Source organism: Gymnoscopelus microlampas (genome assembly GCF_963454915.1).
Source record: "Gymnoscopelus microlampas genome assembly, chromosome: 1".
In the NCBI taxonomy this organism is placed as follows: domain Eukaryota; kingdom Metazoa; phylum Chordata; class Actinopteri; order Myctophiformes; family Myctophidae; genus Gymnoscopelus; species Gymnoscopelus microlampas.
In genome coordinates this window covers 60,415,707-60,437,011 of record NC_139962.1, presented here as the reverse complement: position 1 = coordinate 60,437,011, position 21,305 = coordinate 60,415,707, and the positions used below count along the sequence as shown (strand labels likewise).

Genomic DNA, 21,305 nt, shown 5'->3' with positions numbered 1-21,305 from the left:
TCATACAGTGAACTTTATTATTTTGAATGATTCAAGATGTTTTATTGTTCATCGTATCATAAATACACAAGAGTAACATTCTTGAGTGTCTTTTTGAGTGTTTTGGTATCTCGACACGAATACTGTATAGGAAGTGCTTAATTGCACATCTCTCTTAGAGGCTAGGTGTTATCCAAAGATGCATTAATCAGGCAAATAACATGAGCTATGTTATTGTTGTGGCACATATGATATCGTTGCTGTCGGGCAGAAACCAGCTAACTCCATTTTGACACTTTTGCATTTTTTCCCATAAATCAGTGCTATTGAACACAAAACCAGCTAACTCCATTGGATTCTCAAACTTTCTACTAAACCAGCTAAGTCCACCAAAGGGGGGTGGAGTTAGCTGGTTTAGCTGACTCCAGGCTCCACCCCCTTTTGACCTCCAACCTCATTGTGAGCTTGGAGGTCCATTCAGCTGTTCTTATCAATGATGAACAAAACCTCCTAACTCCACTTTTTGTTTTGTTTTTGTTATTTCGTGAAAAATGAACATTTTGGAGTTGGCTGGTTTCTGCCCGACAGCAGAGATATACAGTAGATCAGTGGGGTTCGATTTCTAAATCCAAGTACACCCTTTACCATAGCTAGCATATGATGTGATGAATAAATGATAAACAAACGTTTTAAAGAATAATTCAAAATAATTGCAATTTGCTATTTCTATATAGGCCTACTGCATCTTTTTCATTATTGGATCTGTTCCTATCCTTTTTTTAATCCTGCTTACTCTACAGCTGATCTACCTCTCCTTTAAGCAGGCTACAAAAAAATGTAAAAATTATAATCACCCACTTCTTTTCACCTGTAAACCTGTGATGTCTCTCTCTACGTCGTCCTCAGACGAGCCCTCCATCGGAGTCTCCAGTCATCTCGGTTCTCCATACATCTGGCCAGCTCCTTTGTGCTTTCTGCACCAGCATCTTTCTTTAGTACATCCACGTAGGTAGGTGTGGGACGTCCTCTTGAGGGGTTCCCACAGTACGAGCTTTTTGACCGGGAATTCTCGGTGCCGGTGGCAGTGGCCGGCTATCCATCCTCCTGACTGCTATCTTTTCTGATACACTTGGTAGTGCCCCGTACAGATAGCCTGGTAAACCCTCCCTCCAGAAATCTCATTTCCATTTGATTTCTGGAGTGAGTCTGGCATGATCGCCCATTCTGCAATATTGGCTGCGGGCTGGAGTTGGGCGGGAGTAATGGGTGCAATACGTTAGTCCGACAGACCATTCCTCCGACAGCGCATGCCTCCGACGTTTACTATACTAACCCTATACCTAACCCGAACCCTAACCCCGGGAGTAATACCGTTGACTGACAACCCCTTCAGCCAATGATCGTTTTTCCCCTTCAGCCAATCAGCAGTTCATTTTTACCACCTCCAGACTATGTGACGCAACGGGACTTTTGAGACGGCCATGCCCAAAATACGTTGCCTTATTGGGATACATGCGTGTCACTCCCCGCCCCTGCCGGTTCTCTAAATTTATATTTTTAAATAGGCTCTGTCATGATTAATTGACCACATATATGAAGTTAAACAACTAAATTCTATCCAAACGATATCTTAATAGTAAATTCCGTGCCTCAAAACAGAAGTTTGAGACCGTTTTAAGAACGAAACTAAGAAGTGAAGGTACTCGGACAACAACAATGGCTGCCGTTCGTCTTCTGTCGGCGGCACTCAGGCTGCAGTCGGCTTCATTCGGGCTCACTCAAACTCGCCACCTGATTGGCCAACTGTCGCTGTCAATCACAGAACGATATGCGACGACGCTAATAGGCTCGTCAGTTTGGCGTACAGAGCCAATATTGCAGAATGGGCGTTCATGCCAGACTCACTCCAGAAATCAAATGGAAATGAGATTTCTGGAGGGAGGGTTTACCAGGCTACCGTACAGACGCTTGTTGGTAATGTGCTCGTCCTGGTTGATGTTCAGTACCACACGTAACATTCTCGTGTAGCACCCGTCCAGGGACTTCTGTAGGGCTTGCTTTAGTGTCCAGCATTCACAGCTGTAGAGGAGAACGGACTCCACAGTCGCAGAGAAGAAACTGATCTTGATGCGTCGGGGGAGGTTGGATTTCCACACACTGGGCATGCCATTAAGAGCTCTCCAGGCCAGTGCTTTCCTACCTTAAGGTCCTTTTCTGTGGAGCCGACCCATGCGCCCAGGTATTTAAAGTCACTGACCTCCTTTAGCACAGTGCCTTCTGTTGTTGTTAGGGGCGGATGTTCTTGGGGGATGTTATAGGTCATGACCTCGGTTGTCTTTGCATTTAGCATGAGGCCAACCCTAGCACACTCTAACTCCACTCTGGACAAGAGCTCCTGTGCCTGCTTTACGTGGTCAGATAGCAGGCAGATGTCGTCAGCGTAGTCCAGGTCTGTCAGGGTTTCTGCAGGGTGTCTCGTTGACCTTCAGGGCATGATAGTGAAGCCGAGCTCATGCTCCCTTCCTTTCATAGCTTGTCTCAGAGCATAGTCCAGTACTGTTATAAAAAGGAAGGGGGCTAGGGTGTCACCCTGCAGCACTCCGGTTTGGATGTTGAACTCCTCGCTGTTACCGTCGGTCACTTGGGCTCTCGTTCCCGTGTACATGGTCCCAATGGCTCGGAGTAGGTTGGGAGGAACATCGTAGGCCTTAAGTATTCTCACCATCATTCCTCTGTGGATAGTGTTGAAGGCCTTCCTGAAGTCGATGAAGCACAGCACCGCCGCCAGGTTGTTCCTTTTTACCTCCTCAATGATCCTCCGTAACGCAAGGATCTGGGCTAAGGTGGTTCTCCCCTCTCGAAACCCGTTTTGGTTTTCCCTGAGGTGGGGGTCGATAGCACTCCGTATCCTGTTCAGTATCATGCGGTTGAACTTTTTCACGATGATACAGGTCAGGCTGATACCACAGTAATTGTCAGGCTTTGAGAGATCCCCAGATTTTGGTACCGGCATGATGTGTGAGAGACCATATTTCTGGCATGTTTTTTTCCATCAGAGCTTGGTTGCAGATCTCCAAGATGACATCATCAAGATTGCAGTTCTTGATTACCTCTGGTGGAATGCTGTCAGGTCCAGCACTCTTCCCCTGCCTCAGGGAGGCTTTGACCTTGGCAAATTCCCCAGCTGTGAAAGGGCCGTCATCAATGTTGAGATCCCTCAGGACTGCAGGTATTTCCTTCTCGGCATCTTCCACTGTCTGGTGTGTACCAAGAAGGTTCCTGAAGTGAGTTAACATCTTGTATGTGAACACGGTCCATTACCTCTGCTGTGTATCTAGCTTTTAGTTCAGGGTTTGTGGAGAAAGTCCTCCAGTCATGGCGTACCCTGGGGCTCGGTTTTGGGATCCTAAGGCTCAGCCTCACTCTCATGGATACTGCACCCGGTGGTCAGAACCCACAGAGTTGAAGGTGTTGTAGGGTTCCGCATTCAAGATGGAATTCCTCCATTTTCGCCTCACTAGTATGTAGTCTAGTTGACGTCTCAAACCAGTAGGCCGGTCCTGGAAGGTCCATCTTTTGCCAGTTCTTTTCCTGAACATGGTGTTTGCAGCCAATAGTTCTTGTTCCAGGAGTAGGGCGGCAAGGTATGCTCCATTCCGGTTTGTGTCTTCATGGAATGTGTAAGGTGTGTCCTTTTGACCGAGTCTTGCATTGAAGTCACATGTGACAATTAAGTTGATTCTGATTCTTCTGAATTATTACCCCCGTCCAGAGCAGATTTAGTTTAAACTGTGACCATAACATTCAGTCCAGTTTTTATGAATGTTCAAAGTAAAACAGCATATAACAGAAAATAAATATTGCTTTCTATTCAATAACAGTTGGCTACTAGTCAAGTTTGTGATACATTTGGCTTAAAACTTGACAGATCACACAAAGTTTGTCAATGTGATACCCAAAGAGGCTGTTTCATTAGCACTGGAAACTAAACAACTTCTGGTGAAACTGAAAATACAGAAATGTTTAGTTTCACAGATACAATACCCTAGGTATATAAATGTGTCCAAAATACTCATCTCGAAGGCACAGGTCCAAATGAACAGTGAAAAACAAGTATTGATCTATGACTGTTCCAGTGATTCTCAACCTTTTCAATTTCAATTACCCCCAGTTTGATGTGCAATTAGGCCAAAAGCCCCCCCTCATGTTATGCCCCCCCCATCTCTGAGACCCAAATATACACTGTAAAATCATCAGTTTTAATTTAACTCTGACAGTTAAATGGTTTTAATTTAACCCTGAGAGTTCAATTAAAACCCTCTCTGTACACTGTACATGTACACCCTCAGGGTCTATTTGGACTCCTGCGTGGTCCCCAGACCCCATGTTGAGAACCAGTGACCTATTCTAGTGATCTAAGGTCAGGATACATGTATAACATGCTATACAAATGTACATTATGTTCTATACATACTGTAATTCAAACACACAGTGTGGGATACCACCAGACACACAGGAAGGTATATTCATGTAAAACATTTTAATCTGAACATCTTGAAGTCACAACAATAGCAGGGAAAAAAAACTGTAGCTGTTTAAAACTTGTAGCACCTTGTAACTTTAGTAACACTAATAATAAACCATAACAAATCACCCCAAATGAAATGTGACATCCAACGGTCCTGTTAATGTGTTTAGTAACTGTATAGTGCATGACATTATGGAGTATAAAACCTTGATTATTTGATTATTGGACACTTTGAAACGCTTTCTCTCAACTAACATAAATGAACTTTACTTGTCCAGTTCTGTCCTCCTTTGCCTCGGTGCTCCTTCTCAACAGATGACATGCCTTCTGTTTTTGCTCTTTTCCTGCACCATTTTCACTGTGGTCACTCACATTACCGTTGACTTTAATTGTTTCATTGTCTGACACACCTCATACACTCCATTAATCCATTGTCTTAAATTTTATATATATATATATATATATATATATATATATATATATATATATATATATATATATATATATATATATATATATATATATATATATATATATATATATATATATATATATATATATATAAGGATTGAACAGAGGTTTTTACATTTTCAGGGAATCTTGTTGTCTCATATGATGCAATTGTAGCCAGTTTGTATGCATGTTATCTCCTGGTTCTGTGTGGAAAAACAAAAACAATGAAAAAATATGAAAAAATATGAAAATAAAAATAAAATAAAAACTTTTTTTTTTTTTTTTTACTATTTTTTTTTTGTTTGGAACTGAAAAACGGGAGGAATTGTTCCCAGACGTGACGTAGGCAGGGGGAACAAATCTGACGGACTGTTTTCAGACCAATTTACATAAAAGCCTATGAAAGCCTGCATGCTCGAAGTCGGGTATTTGTTGGAACAGAAGAGAGGTGGGGGAGACCAAAAACACACAAAAATGAAGAAAAAGTTAAAAATTCATGGTGTAGACTCTTTAAGTACTATTTAATAGTAGGCTAACACACTGCTGCTTGTGTTTCCAGGGCTTGGTGAGGAGGAAACCCAGCGCTGCTGCTTTGCCTCGGGCATTTCACCCCCTGACTGTCAGCCCTGGTGTCGGGCTTATTTTTACTGATTACTGTATGTTGCGTGAAACCCCCGGTCATACACTGACTACTGTGAAATGTATTTTAACTAGCCTAATGTATTATACTGGTCCTCACTATTGTTCTCTCTTTGCCTAGGGTTCTGTTGCTGAGGCCCCAAGTCCGGACCAGGCAACGCCCGCTCCAGTGGTGGTGGTATCCCCATTCCTTTTTGTGTGATATTTAGATTATTTTACCCTATTCATTTTTGTGTGCTGTGGCTTGGGGTGCCACTGCCTTTAGTCAGGGGATACAAAAAAAATCTTGGAATAAATTCCTTACCAAAAAAAATCTTCACCAATGTGTTTGTAAAGGTGTCTAGTAACACATCTCACAAAGACTGAAATGCAGTCCCCCTAGGAGAATTTTTGACAGCTCCTTAAAGTTGGGGTACCGTACCCACCATAACCTTGGTTTAAAAAAAAAACAAAAAAAAATTAATTCTGTTTTAAGTAGCATGTGAGGTGTCAAACTAGGGTGTTTTTATGATTCTGAATCCATTGCAAGCATTTGTTTTGCACCAAAACCACTCCTTGGGCTAAAAACGGCCCAATCTCAATGGGCTTTTTACACAAAAAGTATACCTGGAAAAGGATGGCTATGGCCGTTTTTAGCCCAAGGAGTGGTTTTGGTGCAAAACAAATGCTTGCAATGGATTCAGAATCATAAAAACACCCTAGTTTGACCCCTCATATGCTACTTAAAACAGAATTAAATTTTGATTTTTTTTTTGGGGGGCTTTTTTTTTAACCAAGGTTATGGTGGGTACCCCAACTTTAAGGAGCTGTCAAAAATTCTCCTAGGGGGACTGCATTTCAGTCTTTGTGAGATGTGTTACAAGACACCTTTACAAACACATTGGTGAATATCTTTTTTGGTAAGGAATTTATTCCAAGATTGGAAAATATTCTGCTAATATCGCCTGACTACTTGGGCTGGTTAGCCAGTCCCCCCTGTCCCTTGGTAAGCCTCGGCAGTGAGCCCTGTAGAAGTAAATTGATCTTACTTACAGTGATACATCTTAACCTGTGGCTGCATCATTATTAAATACTCTGACCTGGTATTGCATTTTCTTGGCATATATATATATATATATATATATGTGTGTGCATGCGTGTGTGTGTGTGTGTGTGTGTGTGTGTGTGTGTGTGTGTGTGTGTGTGTGTGTGTGTGTGTGGTAGCTATTTGCTACCACGACAAAGGAGGGCAGAACTGGACAAGTAAAGCTGGTTGTCGTTAGTTGAGAGACAATGTTTCAAAGTGTCTATAACACTCACAATCATAATCCATGGTAACCCTCCATCCACAGCCTAGGACCTCCTCCAACCTAGAAGTTAGCTCACCTCTGATCAAAGTTAGGTGCCTTTGCATTAAACTATTGCGACACTGCATTCAATAAAAATCCTGGCATGCCCTTCATAAATCACTCATCATGTGCATATCTTTTTCGTCTCTCAAGTTTCCTTGTTGCAGTGTTCCATTAGTATTTTATCCTTGATGTTTCCGTGAGAAGCATTTAACATGTCATTATTATGTGTAATAAACCAAAACCCTCCATCCACAGCCTAGGACCTCCTCCAACCTAAAAGTTAGCTCACCTCTGATCAAAGTTAGGTGCCTTCGCATTAAACTATTGTGACACTGCATTCAATTAAAATCCTGGCATGCCCTTCATTAATCACTCATCATGTATCCTTGACGTTTCCGTGAGAAGCATTTAACATGTAATTATTATGTCTAATAAATCAAAACAAATCAAGTGTAGCTTGTAGGGTGTGTTTTTTCCATTGTTACGTGTGCATGCCATGGACTTTCTCATGAACAGAGAATACCCGATCACCTTAATGGAGTCTTTTGAAAAGCCAGCAATCTCTATTAACCATATGATGTATAATATGTAGGCCTACATGATGAGTGATTTAAGGGCATGCCAGGGTTTTAATTGAATGCAGTGTCACAATAGTTTAATGCGAAGGCACCTAACTTTGATCAGAGGTGAGCTAACTTTTAGGTTGGAGAAGGAACCAGTCTGATTGAGTGTTATTATAGTTGTTATTGTCATTAGTGGACACTTTGAAACACTGTCTCTCAGCTAACGACACCAGCTTTACTCGTCCAGTTCTGCCCTCCTTTGCCTTGGTGGCAAATAGCTCCTTCTGAACAGATGACATGCCTTCTGTTTTTGCTCTTTTCCTGCACCATTTTCTCACTGTGGTCCCTCACATGCCGTTGACTTTTATAAAATGTGCCACGGACATACACGTCTTGCCACGGACACGTTTGTCCGTGTACGGACATGTTGATGACCTCTGTCTGTTACTGCTGAAGCATGCATGTTACTGCATCAGCTGTTCTCACCTCAAATGTTTTCAGGTACATATTTTAGTACATTTTGATCCTCACCTGCCTTATCTGTTTTATTTGATAAGGCAGAAATTTGCACTGAAGAAAGTCCTACATGGACTGAAGCTGTCAAATGAAATTGTAGTTACTTTGCCCTCATTTTAAAGTTAACGTGTTAGGCTGTTTGTGGTACTGTATGATGCAGGGATAACAGGATAGCTGGGCACTAGGGACATCTGGGCACCTTGATGTAAAATTGGCTTTTCTTTTTTTTTTTCTTCTTTTTTTTTTTTAGACTAGGCTTACCACAAATTACATTAAAAAAAACACCTTACACACATACATTGTCTGACCCTCAGAACATAGATATAGACACTTTATTTTTCAGTTTTGCTTGCCTTGTTATAGAGTTATTGAAGAAATTGTTCAACATTGGCAGCGATTTCTTTAATGCAAATTAGAAGGTTGAAAACAATAACATTTGTTTGGGAACGATGTTATTCAGATTCAGCGTCCTTGAATTATGTAAAATATTCATCTTCACATTTTTCACCCACAAATGCCTCTTTTTTTTCTGAAATCCCTCCTGTCTAAGGGATTAGTGGCAGTGCCCACCTGGCTGTAATTGCCATGGGGTTATGGGCAGTCCAAGGGGCAGTCCAAGCACACGTGTGGATCTGCAGGTATTTGTGACTTGTGAGTGAATCTCACCCAAAGAGTGTGAAGTCTCAAAACTGAATGCGTGTGTTGGTGTACTCACAAATGCAGATTCAACAATTCACACGCAGAATTGATGATTTACAAATGATATTTTATGATAGATTCACACACAAGTATAATTATAATATTTTTTTACAACAATTATGAATTCATATTTATAAAAATCACAAATAAATAATTTGTGTTTGTAGAATGCAAAACACATTTGTAAATCATGGAAATACATTTGTTAGTCATGGAATATTTGTGCATCATGGTATTGGTTTCACAAATAATTTTGAGACAAATCCCTCCCCATAAACAACATCTGCACCATGAATCAAGCAGAACCCGATATGAAATGGAAAACACAGCTTTTCAGGTAGCTTCTTTGTTTTATTACAACAGAAATACAGCAGTGGGATCCATCCTATTCATTATGTCATCAAACTGTTATTAAAGCACTTAAAATGTCCCCATTATGTGGTTTCTCTAATTGTTACAAATACTGACAGCATGGCTGTTTTTAGAAGAACAGCTACAGAGCTTAACCAGCAGCAATAGACTAAAAGAGGATATTACAATAAGGTATAGTATAAATGTATAAACAATATTAACATTTAGCCTATACGTATTTATCTTGTCAGTCCAAGTACAAACAAACACAAGGAAACGTTTTCTTTGAAATGGAAAGTAATGCATTTACACATAGGGGATGTTGTGCACGCCCTCCTAAGTGGGCGTGCCATACTGTATGTGTCATATTTAAGTGAAGATAAAAAAGAGGTTGCTCATTTCTCACTCAGTCATGGCCCAGAGAACAGCAACATTGCTGCTTCTCTTTTTCCTACATGTCTGCTCCCCTGGCCGCCTCCCTCTCCGTGCCAGTTGGTTTCAACACTGCCGTTCTTCCACCGCCCCCTCCATCACAGCCCTGGAGGTCCTGCCTGGCGGAGGCTGGGACAACCTGAGGAACCTGGACATGGGTCGGGTGATGAACTTCAGCTACACCCAGTGCCAGACCACCGAGGACGGGTACTACCTGGTCCCTGACGAGGTGTTTGTCATCCCCCGGAAAGTGACAAATGTTCAAACCTACGCAGAGATCATCAGTTCCTGGCTGGAGCACAGCAGCTCCACAGCTGAATCCATCAATGTAGAGGCGTCTTACCAAGGTTATTATAATTATTATTTTTTTACCGTTTATTATTATTTCAACTTGTTTTCAGTTGAGTTTTTACTCATTTTGAAGCACGTTTGCCAGTTTATTATTATTTTTTATTGCAAAGTATTAGTTTAGTTTTTAATTACGTTTGTGTTAGTTTTTGTTTTTTATTGTAATATGGGCTATTTGTATAGAGCAAGACATTTATTCAAGGGATAATTGACTGCGCAGCGGTCATTGTTGAGAAATAAACCCTGACAGGATGATTGAACCCCGCTTATTACACGGCTACTCAATAAATACATTGACCTAAATGTAACAACAAAACGTAGTATTTCCTTACTTACGGTAATTAAAGTATTCGATAAGGTTTATGCCAGGTGCAGCGGCCGTCTGTCTAGCACATTGATGTCAAACTGGTGTTTCGCGGGCCAATTCTGGCCCGCAACGTCATCAAATCTGGCCCACGATGTGATTTTAGAAAACGCCATTTAATACTTCCTTTTAATGGAAAAAAAAACGAGAGAAAAAAAAAAAAAAAAAAAAAGTGGCTGGCAGCAGCTTCTAATGCATTGAGGCAGGGTCAGAATACTAGACAAACTTGTTCTGTGAGAACAATGACCAAGCCAAGGTCAAGGCCAAGGTCATTAACATACAGAGGACCATCACCATTCAACTCTACCTGTACTGGAGAGAGCGCTTTTTCAACAGCATCACAAATCCGGTAAAACACCTTTGTATGGAGAAGTATATATCAGTTGCGTCTCATCTGGAGGTTCAGAGAGAGCGGCTGCATTCCTCTCCGCACCCCTCATCGGTCATTATCCAGAAATAACACACCGCTGAATTCAGTGATTGACCAATCAGAATCAAGCATTCAACCAAGCCGTGTAATGTGTTATAAAACTGGCACAGCTACAAAATTACAAGATAGATCTACCCAAAAATACTAGGCTTATGTATGAAATGAATTGACAAAGACAAAAACGAAGGAATTATCTATGATTTTAGCATAGTAAACTAAACTGTTTTCATTCTGGTTCTAGTTCCATAATTTCAATTCTAGTTTTTGTTATTTCATTAATGATAGGTAATTAATCTTATGTCTTACAGGTGTACAACATGGAGTGACTGCTAAATTCTCTGCTGAACATAAGAGGATGAAAACCAACCAAGTCAAAGACCGCTCTGACACATGCAGAGTACAAGTGAGTTCACTTATGTTCTTTTTTCTTTTTCTTTTTATGTGGTCTTGCAAATGTGGTAAATTATGTAGTTACTAATATACATTTTCCCTTTGTCTCATGCTTTCATTTTCCTAGATACGGAACAACATTTACACAGTTAAAGCTTATCCTGATTTCACTCTGGATCCCCACTTTGTTCGACAAGTAGAGAACGTTGCAGACGCCATTGCAAATAACCAAAGCAGACAAGCCGCCTACCTGTCAGAGAAGATAGTGGCCGACTATGGAACCCATGTGGTAACTAGTGTTGATGCTGGGGCTACCTTAGTTAAAGACGACTACATCAAGTCGTCCTATGTCTCAAGCAGTGACTCCCAAATGACTTCTGTCAAAGCAGCAGCTGGCTATAAGTTTTTGCTATTGTTTTCAGTTAGTGTAGATATTGGGTTCAAACATGACTCATCGGAGCAGAGCAAATATGACAATAGCGTCACTTCTTCCTTCATCGAGAGCCACGGAGGTGCACCCTTCTACCCTAACATGAGTCTTGACGTGTGGCAAGAAGGCACCAAAAATAACCTTGTTGCTATTGACCGGTCTGGGCTGCCACTACACTATGTCATAAACACCAACACGTTTCCCGATCTGCCAGAGCCCACCGTTAACAAGGTGGCTCTCTATCTGCAACAGGCCATAAAGCGCTACTATACAGTCAACACCCACCCTGGCTGTGTTGACATTGACTCGCCAAACTTTAACTTTCAGGCTAACGTTGATGACCAGTCTTGTGTGGGGGCAGCCACACACCTCGGTTTTGGTGGAGTCTACCAGACATGTGAGACAAATGCTATAAATCCTATAGACTGCGAGAAACCGCGTCAGAAAAACCCACTTACAGGTGATTACTCTTGCGGTGCACATTACACATCAATGTTATTACACACTGATACGTCAGGTTTTCTTGTCTCTATGAAAGTCCGTACATACTGGTGCTACTCCAATGATCCTGAAGTGGACCAAGGGCTTCTGTTTGGAGGTCTCTATGGCAACTCCCTTGAGAATCCTATCACCAAAAAAAGGAGCTGTCCTCAATACTTCACCCCAATTAAATTCCTGACTCTTTCGGCTGATCTAATGATCTGTTTGAGTGATGATTATGAACGTGCCCAAAACACGGTGCCCTTTGGCGGTTTTTTCAGCTGTGACTCAACGAACCCCTTGGCAGGAGATCAGACTCACTGTCCTCCCCAGTTCAGCCAGCATCAAGCCGCAGTCATTGACGGCTGTGAGATTCTCTACTGCGTCAAGTCAGAACAGTTCCTAAACAATCCGTCTACCTATTCGCTGTCAATCCGTTTACCTCCTTTCACTAAACCTCCAGTGATGAGCTTGCTACACAACACAATCGCAGTGATGACAGAAGGGAACAAAACCTGGATCAAACTGAGTTCATCTAAATCATGGATAAGCACTGAGACAGATAATGCTGAGGACTTGATCAAGATGCATGCCCCAGATTCTGCTGATGCACATGGGGTGAAGGCAGGTATAGGGCTGGGGGTCATTGCTTTAATCAGCTTCATAATTGCAGGTGTGGTGCTCACAGTAAGATGGAAGAAGGGGTTGCCATTGTATAAAAAACATTCTTGAGTTTCTTGGGTTTTGGCACCTTGACGCAAATACTGTATAGGAAGTGCTTTTTTGATCTTACTCTACAGTATTTCTACCAGAGCCTCTCCCTTCTCATGAAAAAAGTAGGCTACAAAATGGAGGGGTAAAAAATTATAATAATCATCCACTACTTTTCATCTGTGAACCTGTGATGTGATGGGACAATAAAGTTGATTGTCTGATTCTTCTGAATTATGACCCCTGTCCTGAGCAGATTTATATTAAACTGTGACCATAACATTTCAGTAAGTAAGTCCAGTTTTTATGTTCAAAATAAAACATATAAGCATATAACAGCAAATAAATGTCTTTCTATTCAATAACAGTTGAATTTGAAGTTTGTGATTAAACGTGGCTTAACACTCGACAGATCAGCAGCTTTACTCAAAGTTTGTCAATGTTTTAGCATTAAACATATCTTTATTTTCTTTTTTCTTGTTATTTTCACTTCCCACGTTCTCACATGCCCCCTGCAGTACCTCTGAACACCTCTAGGGGTACCCCCATTTGAGAAACACCCAAATACTGTGTAGGTTATGCAGCTCTTGGAATTAATAGTAACTGAGTGAAGTTAAATGTAATTATGGCCATTAGGAGTGTGCTGTGGTTTGACTGTCAAAGGCTGAACATTTTCTAATCCCCAAACAGGCTGTTTCATTAGCACTGGAAACAAAACTTCTGGTGAAACTGAACATGTTGAGTTTCTTTTTGTGGTGTTTTTTGTGTATCTCGTCTTTATTTTTTATTTGTCTTTTTCATTATGTCTTGTTTATTTAAAAAAAAAATAGAGAAAGCAGTCATCTTGAAGGCTACAGGTCCAAATGATCAGGTATTGATCTATGACTGTTCCAGTGATTCTCAACCTTTTCAACTTCAATTACCCCCATTTGATGTGCATTAGGCCACCCCCCCCAGCACCCCCCCCTCCCCCCATTTTATGCCCTCCCCCATCTCTGAGACCCCAATACACTGTAGAATCATCAGTTCTAAAGGTAAGGGTAAGTGATTTTCTAAGTAAGTGATTTTCTTTGGTTAAAATAAGTGTTAAATAGCTCTATATTCTGATAGTACTCGTGTGTTTGTTCAGTAACAGGAGTCTCTCCAGCTCTTTAGCAGAACATTTTCAGGTCAGGATACCAATGTTGTCCAATCAGGATAGAGAAGTCAGTCAGGATACAGATTAAACAACATGGGGCGGCCATAGCTGAGTGGTTAGTGAGCCCGCCTAGGGAGCCAGAGGCCCTGGTTGCCCCAGGTTCGATTCCAGGCCACGCCAGCATATGAGTCGATGAAATGAAATTTGTCCCTGAGCAAGACTCTTAACCCCTAATTGCTCACAGGTTCTCATTGGAAACAAGACCGCAAGGACTTTCATGAACGACCTGTTAAAAGGAATTATCCTTATCCTTATAATGGGAAGTGAAGACACAAAGAAAAGAGCAGACACAATTGGAACTGGAACACTATAAAAATGAAGCAGATAAATTGCTCTCTCCTGATTGGCTGAAAATGTGTCACCTACCTGAAAATGTATTTTCTGTTTATTAAAGAGCTGGAGAGACAGGGAGGTCCCCATACCCCATGTTGAGAGAACCAGTGACCATAAGGTCAGGCTACATGTATAAACTGCCATTCAAATGTACATCATGCACTATACATACTGTAATTCAAACACACCGTGTGGGATACCACCAGACACACAGGAAGGTATATTCATGTAAAACATTTTATTCTGACTTCCGGTAGTAGCCATGTCTGAGGCAGACGTGTAATCGTTTGCTCTCCCTCAATCAAGTTAAAATTAATCTCCCCACTCGAATAAATGGTGATAAGAAACTTTCGAATGGAAAAGATATGAGTGGGGGGAAATCTAGGAGAAGTCAAAGGAATCTGAAACAGTGGGTAACTGAACCAATAACTACTCCAAAAAGAACCCCGATGGATACAGTACAAGAAAGTGCGGATAATGGCGGCTCCCATGCGGCTGGGGAAACCTCCGGACACGGTAACGAAATGACCTCGCTTTCAAAAGATCTCCGCGACTTCAGAAGAGAAATACTGGCGTCGATTTCTGAGCTTAAAGATGACTTGAGAAAGGACTTTAAGGAGGAGATGTCGGCGCTAAAACAAGAAATCAACAGCAAGCTAACAACGGTGGGGGAGACGCTCCAGTCTCACGGTCAATCAATAGCCGAGGCAGAGCAGCGCATTTCGGATGTGGAAGCGAGTGGCACCGTGACCAAGAACGTGCTCCTGGGTCTGCTAAAAGAACAACGCAAGCTACGGGAAAAGGTTATCGATTTGGAAGGCAGGTCCCGTCGAAATAATATAAGAATTTATTCAGTGGATGAAGAATCAGAAGGAGACTCAATGATCAAGTTTGTGGAAAATATGTTAACTACACAGCTCCCATTAAAAGACGTGCCTCTCCAGATCCAGCGCGCCCATAGATCTTTGGCAAAGAAGCCAGCACCTGGTGACAAACCAAGGTCTATTATTGTGAACTTTTTGCAATTTGAGGTTAAGGAAACTGTTCTACAACTGGCCTGGAAAAACAAGGTTCACGTTAATGCCAAGCAGTGCTTCTTTGACCATGACTATCCAAACGAGGTGATGGTTAAACGCAGATCTTATGGAGAAATCAGAAAAGTGCTCAAACAGAATGGCATAGGATACCAAACACCATTCACAAAAATCCGAATTAAATGGAGCAACGGGACACAGACATATGAAGACGCCAGGGCAGCAGCACAAGAGATGATCCGAAGGGGTATCCCAATGACCGTTCCAGTGGAGGACCCTGACGGTGACGTAGAAGGGGTCATACAGAGGGCGTTCACATGGCAACCAGCTGTGACTGGAGGCAACCAGCTGCAAATAGGAGAAGAGTTGGGAGTTCAAGCATGAAACACCAGAGGTTACCCGTTCTTGGTAATTTAAGTAAGGCAACATGTCCTTTGATTTTCGTTTATCTTTATGATCAATGATTGAGTGGATTAGCGTTTTGATTTAGTTTAGTTGGACTTTTCTAGTAGGAATGGAATGTGGGTGTGATTTTGGCATTCCACCACTAGGGAGGGCCCCAACCTTTTGGAAGGGCTTTTACCCTCCACCCTCCAACAGGGGATTTGTCAGGTTTAAAGACCTGTCACACAAGGAAGCTTTGTGTTGTCATACATGTGTGTTTTTGTTTTTTGTTTCAATAAGGGGAGTTCTGTTTTATTTTGTTTTGTTTAATGTGATTCATATTCATGATGGTTACTATCTTATACAACATAGCACTGGAAATATTTGGTTGCATCTAATTACTGATATAACATGATAAACTTCATCTCTTTGAATGTCAATGGGCTTCTTAATCCGGTTAAACAGAGGAAAACAATCTCAAAATTAAAAAAAGAAAACATAGATGTAGCTTTCCTTCAGGAGACTCATATGACAGGGCTGGAACATGAAAAACTCAAAAGACAGGGATTTAAATATGTTTTTGCATCATCAAACGGTTCAAGACATACTAGAGGAGTAGCTATACTAATCTCTGGGAAAGTAATGTATGATCATATTTCAACCATCAAGGATAGAGAAGGGAGATTTGTAATGATCAGAGGAAGAATCGATGGAAATATGTTTACCTTTTATAATATATATATCCCCCCAAATTCAGACTCAGATTTTTATATGCAAATATTTGACAGGATAGCAACAGAGGCACAGGGGGTCCTTGTGTGTTCGGGAGATCTGAACATAACTTTGGGCCCCCTCGACTCATCAGGAAGGAGACCAGCGCAATCTAATAGAATAACAAAAAAGATAAACTCAGTAATTTCAGAATTAGGACTGGTGGACGTCTGGAGACATATGAATCCATCACTCAGAGACTATACCCACTTTTCTTCCCCACATTCGAGCTATAGTAGATTAGATTACCATTTATTATTTGGAACAGATATAAATAAGGTGCAAAAATGTCAAATTGGAACAATGGATCTTTCTGATCATTGCCCAGTGTATCTTTCCCTGGCTACAACAAACAGAAAAAGGAACACGCTTTGGAGGTTCAATCCAAGTATATTGAATGAACAGAGAATAGAACAGTTTACGAAGGATATAAAGGAGTATCTAGAATTCAATGATAATGGTGAGGTGTCCCCATCAGTTTTATGGGACTGCTGCAAATCGACAATGAGGGGTAAGGTGATTGCATTAGCATCTTATCTTAAAAGACAAAGAACAGAAAGACTCAATACATTACAAATAGAGTTGAAAAACCTTGAAACAAAACATAAAGATTCAATTGATCCTAGAATCAAAGTGGAAATGGCAACCAAAAGAAATCAGATTGACCAATTATATAACCAAGAAATTCAGAAGAAAATGATGTATACTAAACAAAAATACTATGAGGGAGGTAGCAAATACACAAAACTATTGGCATATAAACTCAGAAAACAACAAGCAGATAATACAATATATAAAATAACAGATTCAAGTACCAAGGCTACACATCATGGATTAGAGGAAATAAAGACATGTTTTACAGACTACTATAAAAAACTTTACTCCCAGCCTCCTGTCGCCAATGATGAGCAGATGCATAGATTACTCAACTCACTAAATTTACCAACTCTCACAGCTGATCAAAACAAGAATTTAAAGTCACCAATATCAGAAGAAGAGATTTGTTCGGCTATAACCAGGTTGAAAGCTAATAAGTCCCCGGGAACGGATGGATATACTTCAGAATGGTATAAAGCCCTGAAAGAGGTTCTGACACCTATTTTACAAAAGACCTTCAACTGGGTTCTGACAAAAAACGAGATTCCAGTATCATGGAATGAAGCGATTATCTCAGTCATACCAAAGGGAGGTAAAGACAAATCAGATTGTGGAAATTATAGACCAATTAGTGTATTAAACTTGGATTATAAACTGTTCACATCAATTTTGGCTCGAAGACTTGAAAATATTATACCCGAAATTATTCATTTGGACCAAACAGGTTTCGTTTCATCCCGTCAAACACATGATAATATTAGAAGATCCATTCATGTTATTAATCATATAAATCAGAATAAGATACCAGCTATGTTGATAAGCATTGATTCGTTTAAGGCATTTGATTCAGTTCGTTGGAAATTTTTGTTTACAGTTATGGAAAAATTTGGATTTGACCAGGTGTTTATTAAGACAGTAGAGTCCCTTTACAGTAGACCATCAGCTAGACTGAAAATCAATGGTGAGCTCACAGACTCTTTTTTGTTGGAGAGGTCTTCTCGGCAGGGTTGTCCGATTTCTCCAGTACTATTCGCAATTTTTATTGAGCCTTTGGCACAATGGATTAGACAGAATAATTCGATTAAAGGTATATTAATGCCAGCAGGTGAACAAAAATTGGCTTTGTTCGCGGACGATATTTTGTTGTATTTGTCGTGCCCGACAGAGACCTTGCCTGCATTGATGTCTGTGCTGGATGAATATGGGTCATACTCAGGGTACAAATTAAATGAACAAAAAACACAGGCTCTCTGCATGTATTACAATCCCCCTCAATACCTTCGCTCTAGGTACAAAATTGGGTGGGATAAACAATCTGTGAAATATCTAGGCATTATACTACCAAAAGATTTATCCAAATTGGAAGAGTTAAATTATGACCCCCTCAGGAGAGACATATTAGCCGATATCAATAGATGGGATTTAATTCCATATTTAAATATAAGCTCTCGCATAGAATCGGTAAAAATGAATGTTTTACCAAGACTTTTATATCTATTTCTTTCGGTTCCTATTGGAAAACCAGAGCAGTACTTCTCTGAGTGGGATAAAGTTATCTCTAGATTCATTTGGGCGGGGAAAAAACCGAGAGTGAGATTCAAAACATTACAACTACCAAAGGAAAAAGGGGGATTGGCCCTTCCATGTTTGAGGGATTACTACAGAGCAGCTCAAATCCGACCACTGATTGGATGGTGTAAGCCGAGTTATAGATCAAGATGGAAGGACATGGAGGGTTCGATGGGGAGGGGTCTACCTATTAACATGTTGGTAGGAGACCCATCCTTAATTAAGCACCTGTCAGATCCTAAAAATGTGATGATAGCAGGTTCATTGAGGGTGTGGAGGGAAATAATTAGGAGGTATCAGTTGAAGGATAAAATTGGAATTTTCAAATGGTTTGCACATGACTCAGACTTCAGGCCTAGTACATATGACATGAGGTTTAAAGGTTGGATTGGGAAGGGCCTTTCTGCATATTGTACACTTTTAAAGCAGGGTAATGTTATGAGCTTCCAGGACCTGAAAGATAAGTTTAATCTACAGAACCATGACCTTTTCAGGTACATGCAAATTCGAGACTTTATAAATAGGAAACTATTAGGAAGAGAAGGTACACTGGGAGTAGAGATCATTGATCTTTTCCAAAATGCGTATGAAGACTCTACCTATCAAAAGATAGTATCAAAAATATATGTGATCCTTCAAAATTTGAAAGGAGATAACACTCTGAATATTAAGGCAAGATGGGAAACAGAGAGCAACCTTACAATAACTACGGAAGAATGGGACAGGATATGCAAACATCAATGGAAAATGACTAATTCCCCCACATGGAGAGAATTCAGCTGGAAGAATGTGACTCGTTTCTTTTGCACTCCAGCGCAGAAAAGAAGATATTCAATATCTGATTGTTGGAGATCTTGTGGGGAGACGATGGCGAACCATTTTCATATTTTTTGGGGTTGCTCTTCTGTTGTCCCATTTTGGAGAAGTGTCCACAGTGTCCTGGAAGCTGTTATAGGAATCGAAATTAATTTTGATTTTAAAACCATGTATCTTGCTGACCTAGAAGATCTGCATTGTATTAAGCAAGATCAATATTTGTTAAGGGTATTACTAGTAGCGGCAAAAAAGGCCTTAACTAAAAAATGGCTTACAAATGTTATACCAACTATAAATGAGTGGATTGATTTAATCTATAATATATTTGTTATGGAGAGAATTACATTCAGCTTTAGAGGTCGGACTGAAGTCTTTGTGGACAACTGGTTTAAATGGCTTATGTATGTCTCTACATTAAGACCAGATTTTATTTGAATTCAGTTAATTTAATTTTCTTTATCTTCTTTGATTGACCATAATGAACAAAGTGTATGTTGGATTTGTCCCATTAATGGACATTTTGTTTTCTATTTTCTGAAATGTGACCAAGTGTATGGATTATGCCTATGCATAGTAGTCAATAAGTGACCAAGTAGAAGAGAGACAGTTTCCTCCCCTTATATGTTTGTAATTGTATGTTTTGTATGTTCGGTTTGTTTGTTGTTAATGTGTTAGTCTTTTCTTTTCTGTAAATTTTTGTTTTTATGTTCTGAAAAATCCAATAAAAAATAAATGGAAAAAAAAAAAAAAAAAAACATTTTATTCTGAACTTCTTGAAGTCACAACAATAGCAGGGAAAAAAACAAGCTGTTTAAAATTCCTAAACACTAACTTGTAGCACACTTGTAACTTTAATAACACTAATAATAAACCATAACATAATTAATGGGTTTAGTAACTGTATAGTGCATGACATTAGGGAGCATAAAACCTTGATGCAAACATGCTGGAGTCTATTTCAATTACCCCCAGTTTGATGTGCATTTATACCTGATCAACAAAAAACAATCAATCAAAAAACGTGTTTCACATTATAATATTAAGAAGGGAAATGCCTCCCTCAAGGGAAAGCATTGTATCCATTCAGAATAATTTCTAGTGCAATCCAGGGATTTTAAACCAACAACTTTGCAGTAACAGGCATGGCGTGACAAACCATTAGGCTATGCTGTCATCACGGTGCTAAATATAGACTGCAGCTCAGCAGATTATTACACACTGAGCAATTCACATATATAACTTTACCCACCGCTCCAACATCCGCAAGCAGCTTTCAATCAGGTTTATCTAAACATGCAGGTTTTTTACCTTCTGTGTGAACTTGAGTTTCATGCCTGCAGCTTGGGAAGAGATGGATGAATACGAGAATAAGCCTCCAGTCAAATACCACGCAGGTCTCATCCAGTCAGCCTGCTTTCGACCGTAAACCACATCATGAATGATTTATATACTAGGACAGGGGTCTTCAATAGGGGGTCCGGGACCCCTAGGGGGTCCTAAGAGTTACTACAGGGGGTCCGCCAAATCTTTGTGTGATATGTTTTTGTTTTACCTTAACCACTTGAACCCTAGCATCCCTTTTCTGAGGAGAACTTTAGCCAAACAGATCTACAAGCTCACAACGCCTCGCGCTTTCGCGTTTATCTGAAACACAATCATTTTATACAATATAGAGGGGGTCCCTGCTTCATCTCTCTCTGCAGCTAGGGGGTCCTTGGCCTGAAAACGTTGAAGACCCCTGTACTAGGAAATATGATTATGGCCGTTTTGGCAGCTTTTAGCCCAAGGAGTGGTTTGGGTGCCAAACAAATGGTTGCAATGGATTCAGAATCATAAAAAAAAAAAAAACTAGTTTGACCCCTCACATGCTACTTAAAACAGAATTACATTTTGAATGTTTTTCCCGCATAAGGTTAAGGTTACCCCATCTCTCAGCAGCTGTCAAAAAAGTCCCTAGGG

At 40.4% G+C, this 21,305-nt stretch overlaps 1 protein-coding gene across 1 annotated transcript; it reads left to right on the top strand.

Annotated features, from left to right (window-relative positions):
* Nucleotides 1-3,354: 3,354 nt before the first annotated feature.
* Nucleotides 3,355-12,665, top strand: LOC311045713 (macrophage-expressed gene 1 protein-like; the record flags this gene model as incomplete). Its single annotated transcript, XM_084057705.1, has 4 exons — nt 3,355-3,425; nt 9,552-9,838; nt 10,942-11,036; nt 11,151-12,665. 4 exons carry the CDS (start codon nt 3,355-3,357, stop codon nt 12,663-12,665), a joined length of 1,968 nt encoding a protein of 655 aa, XP_083913831.1.
* Between the last annotated feature and the right edge of the window lie 8,640 nt (nt 12,666-21,305).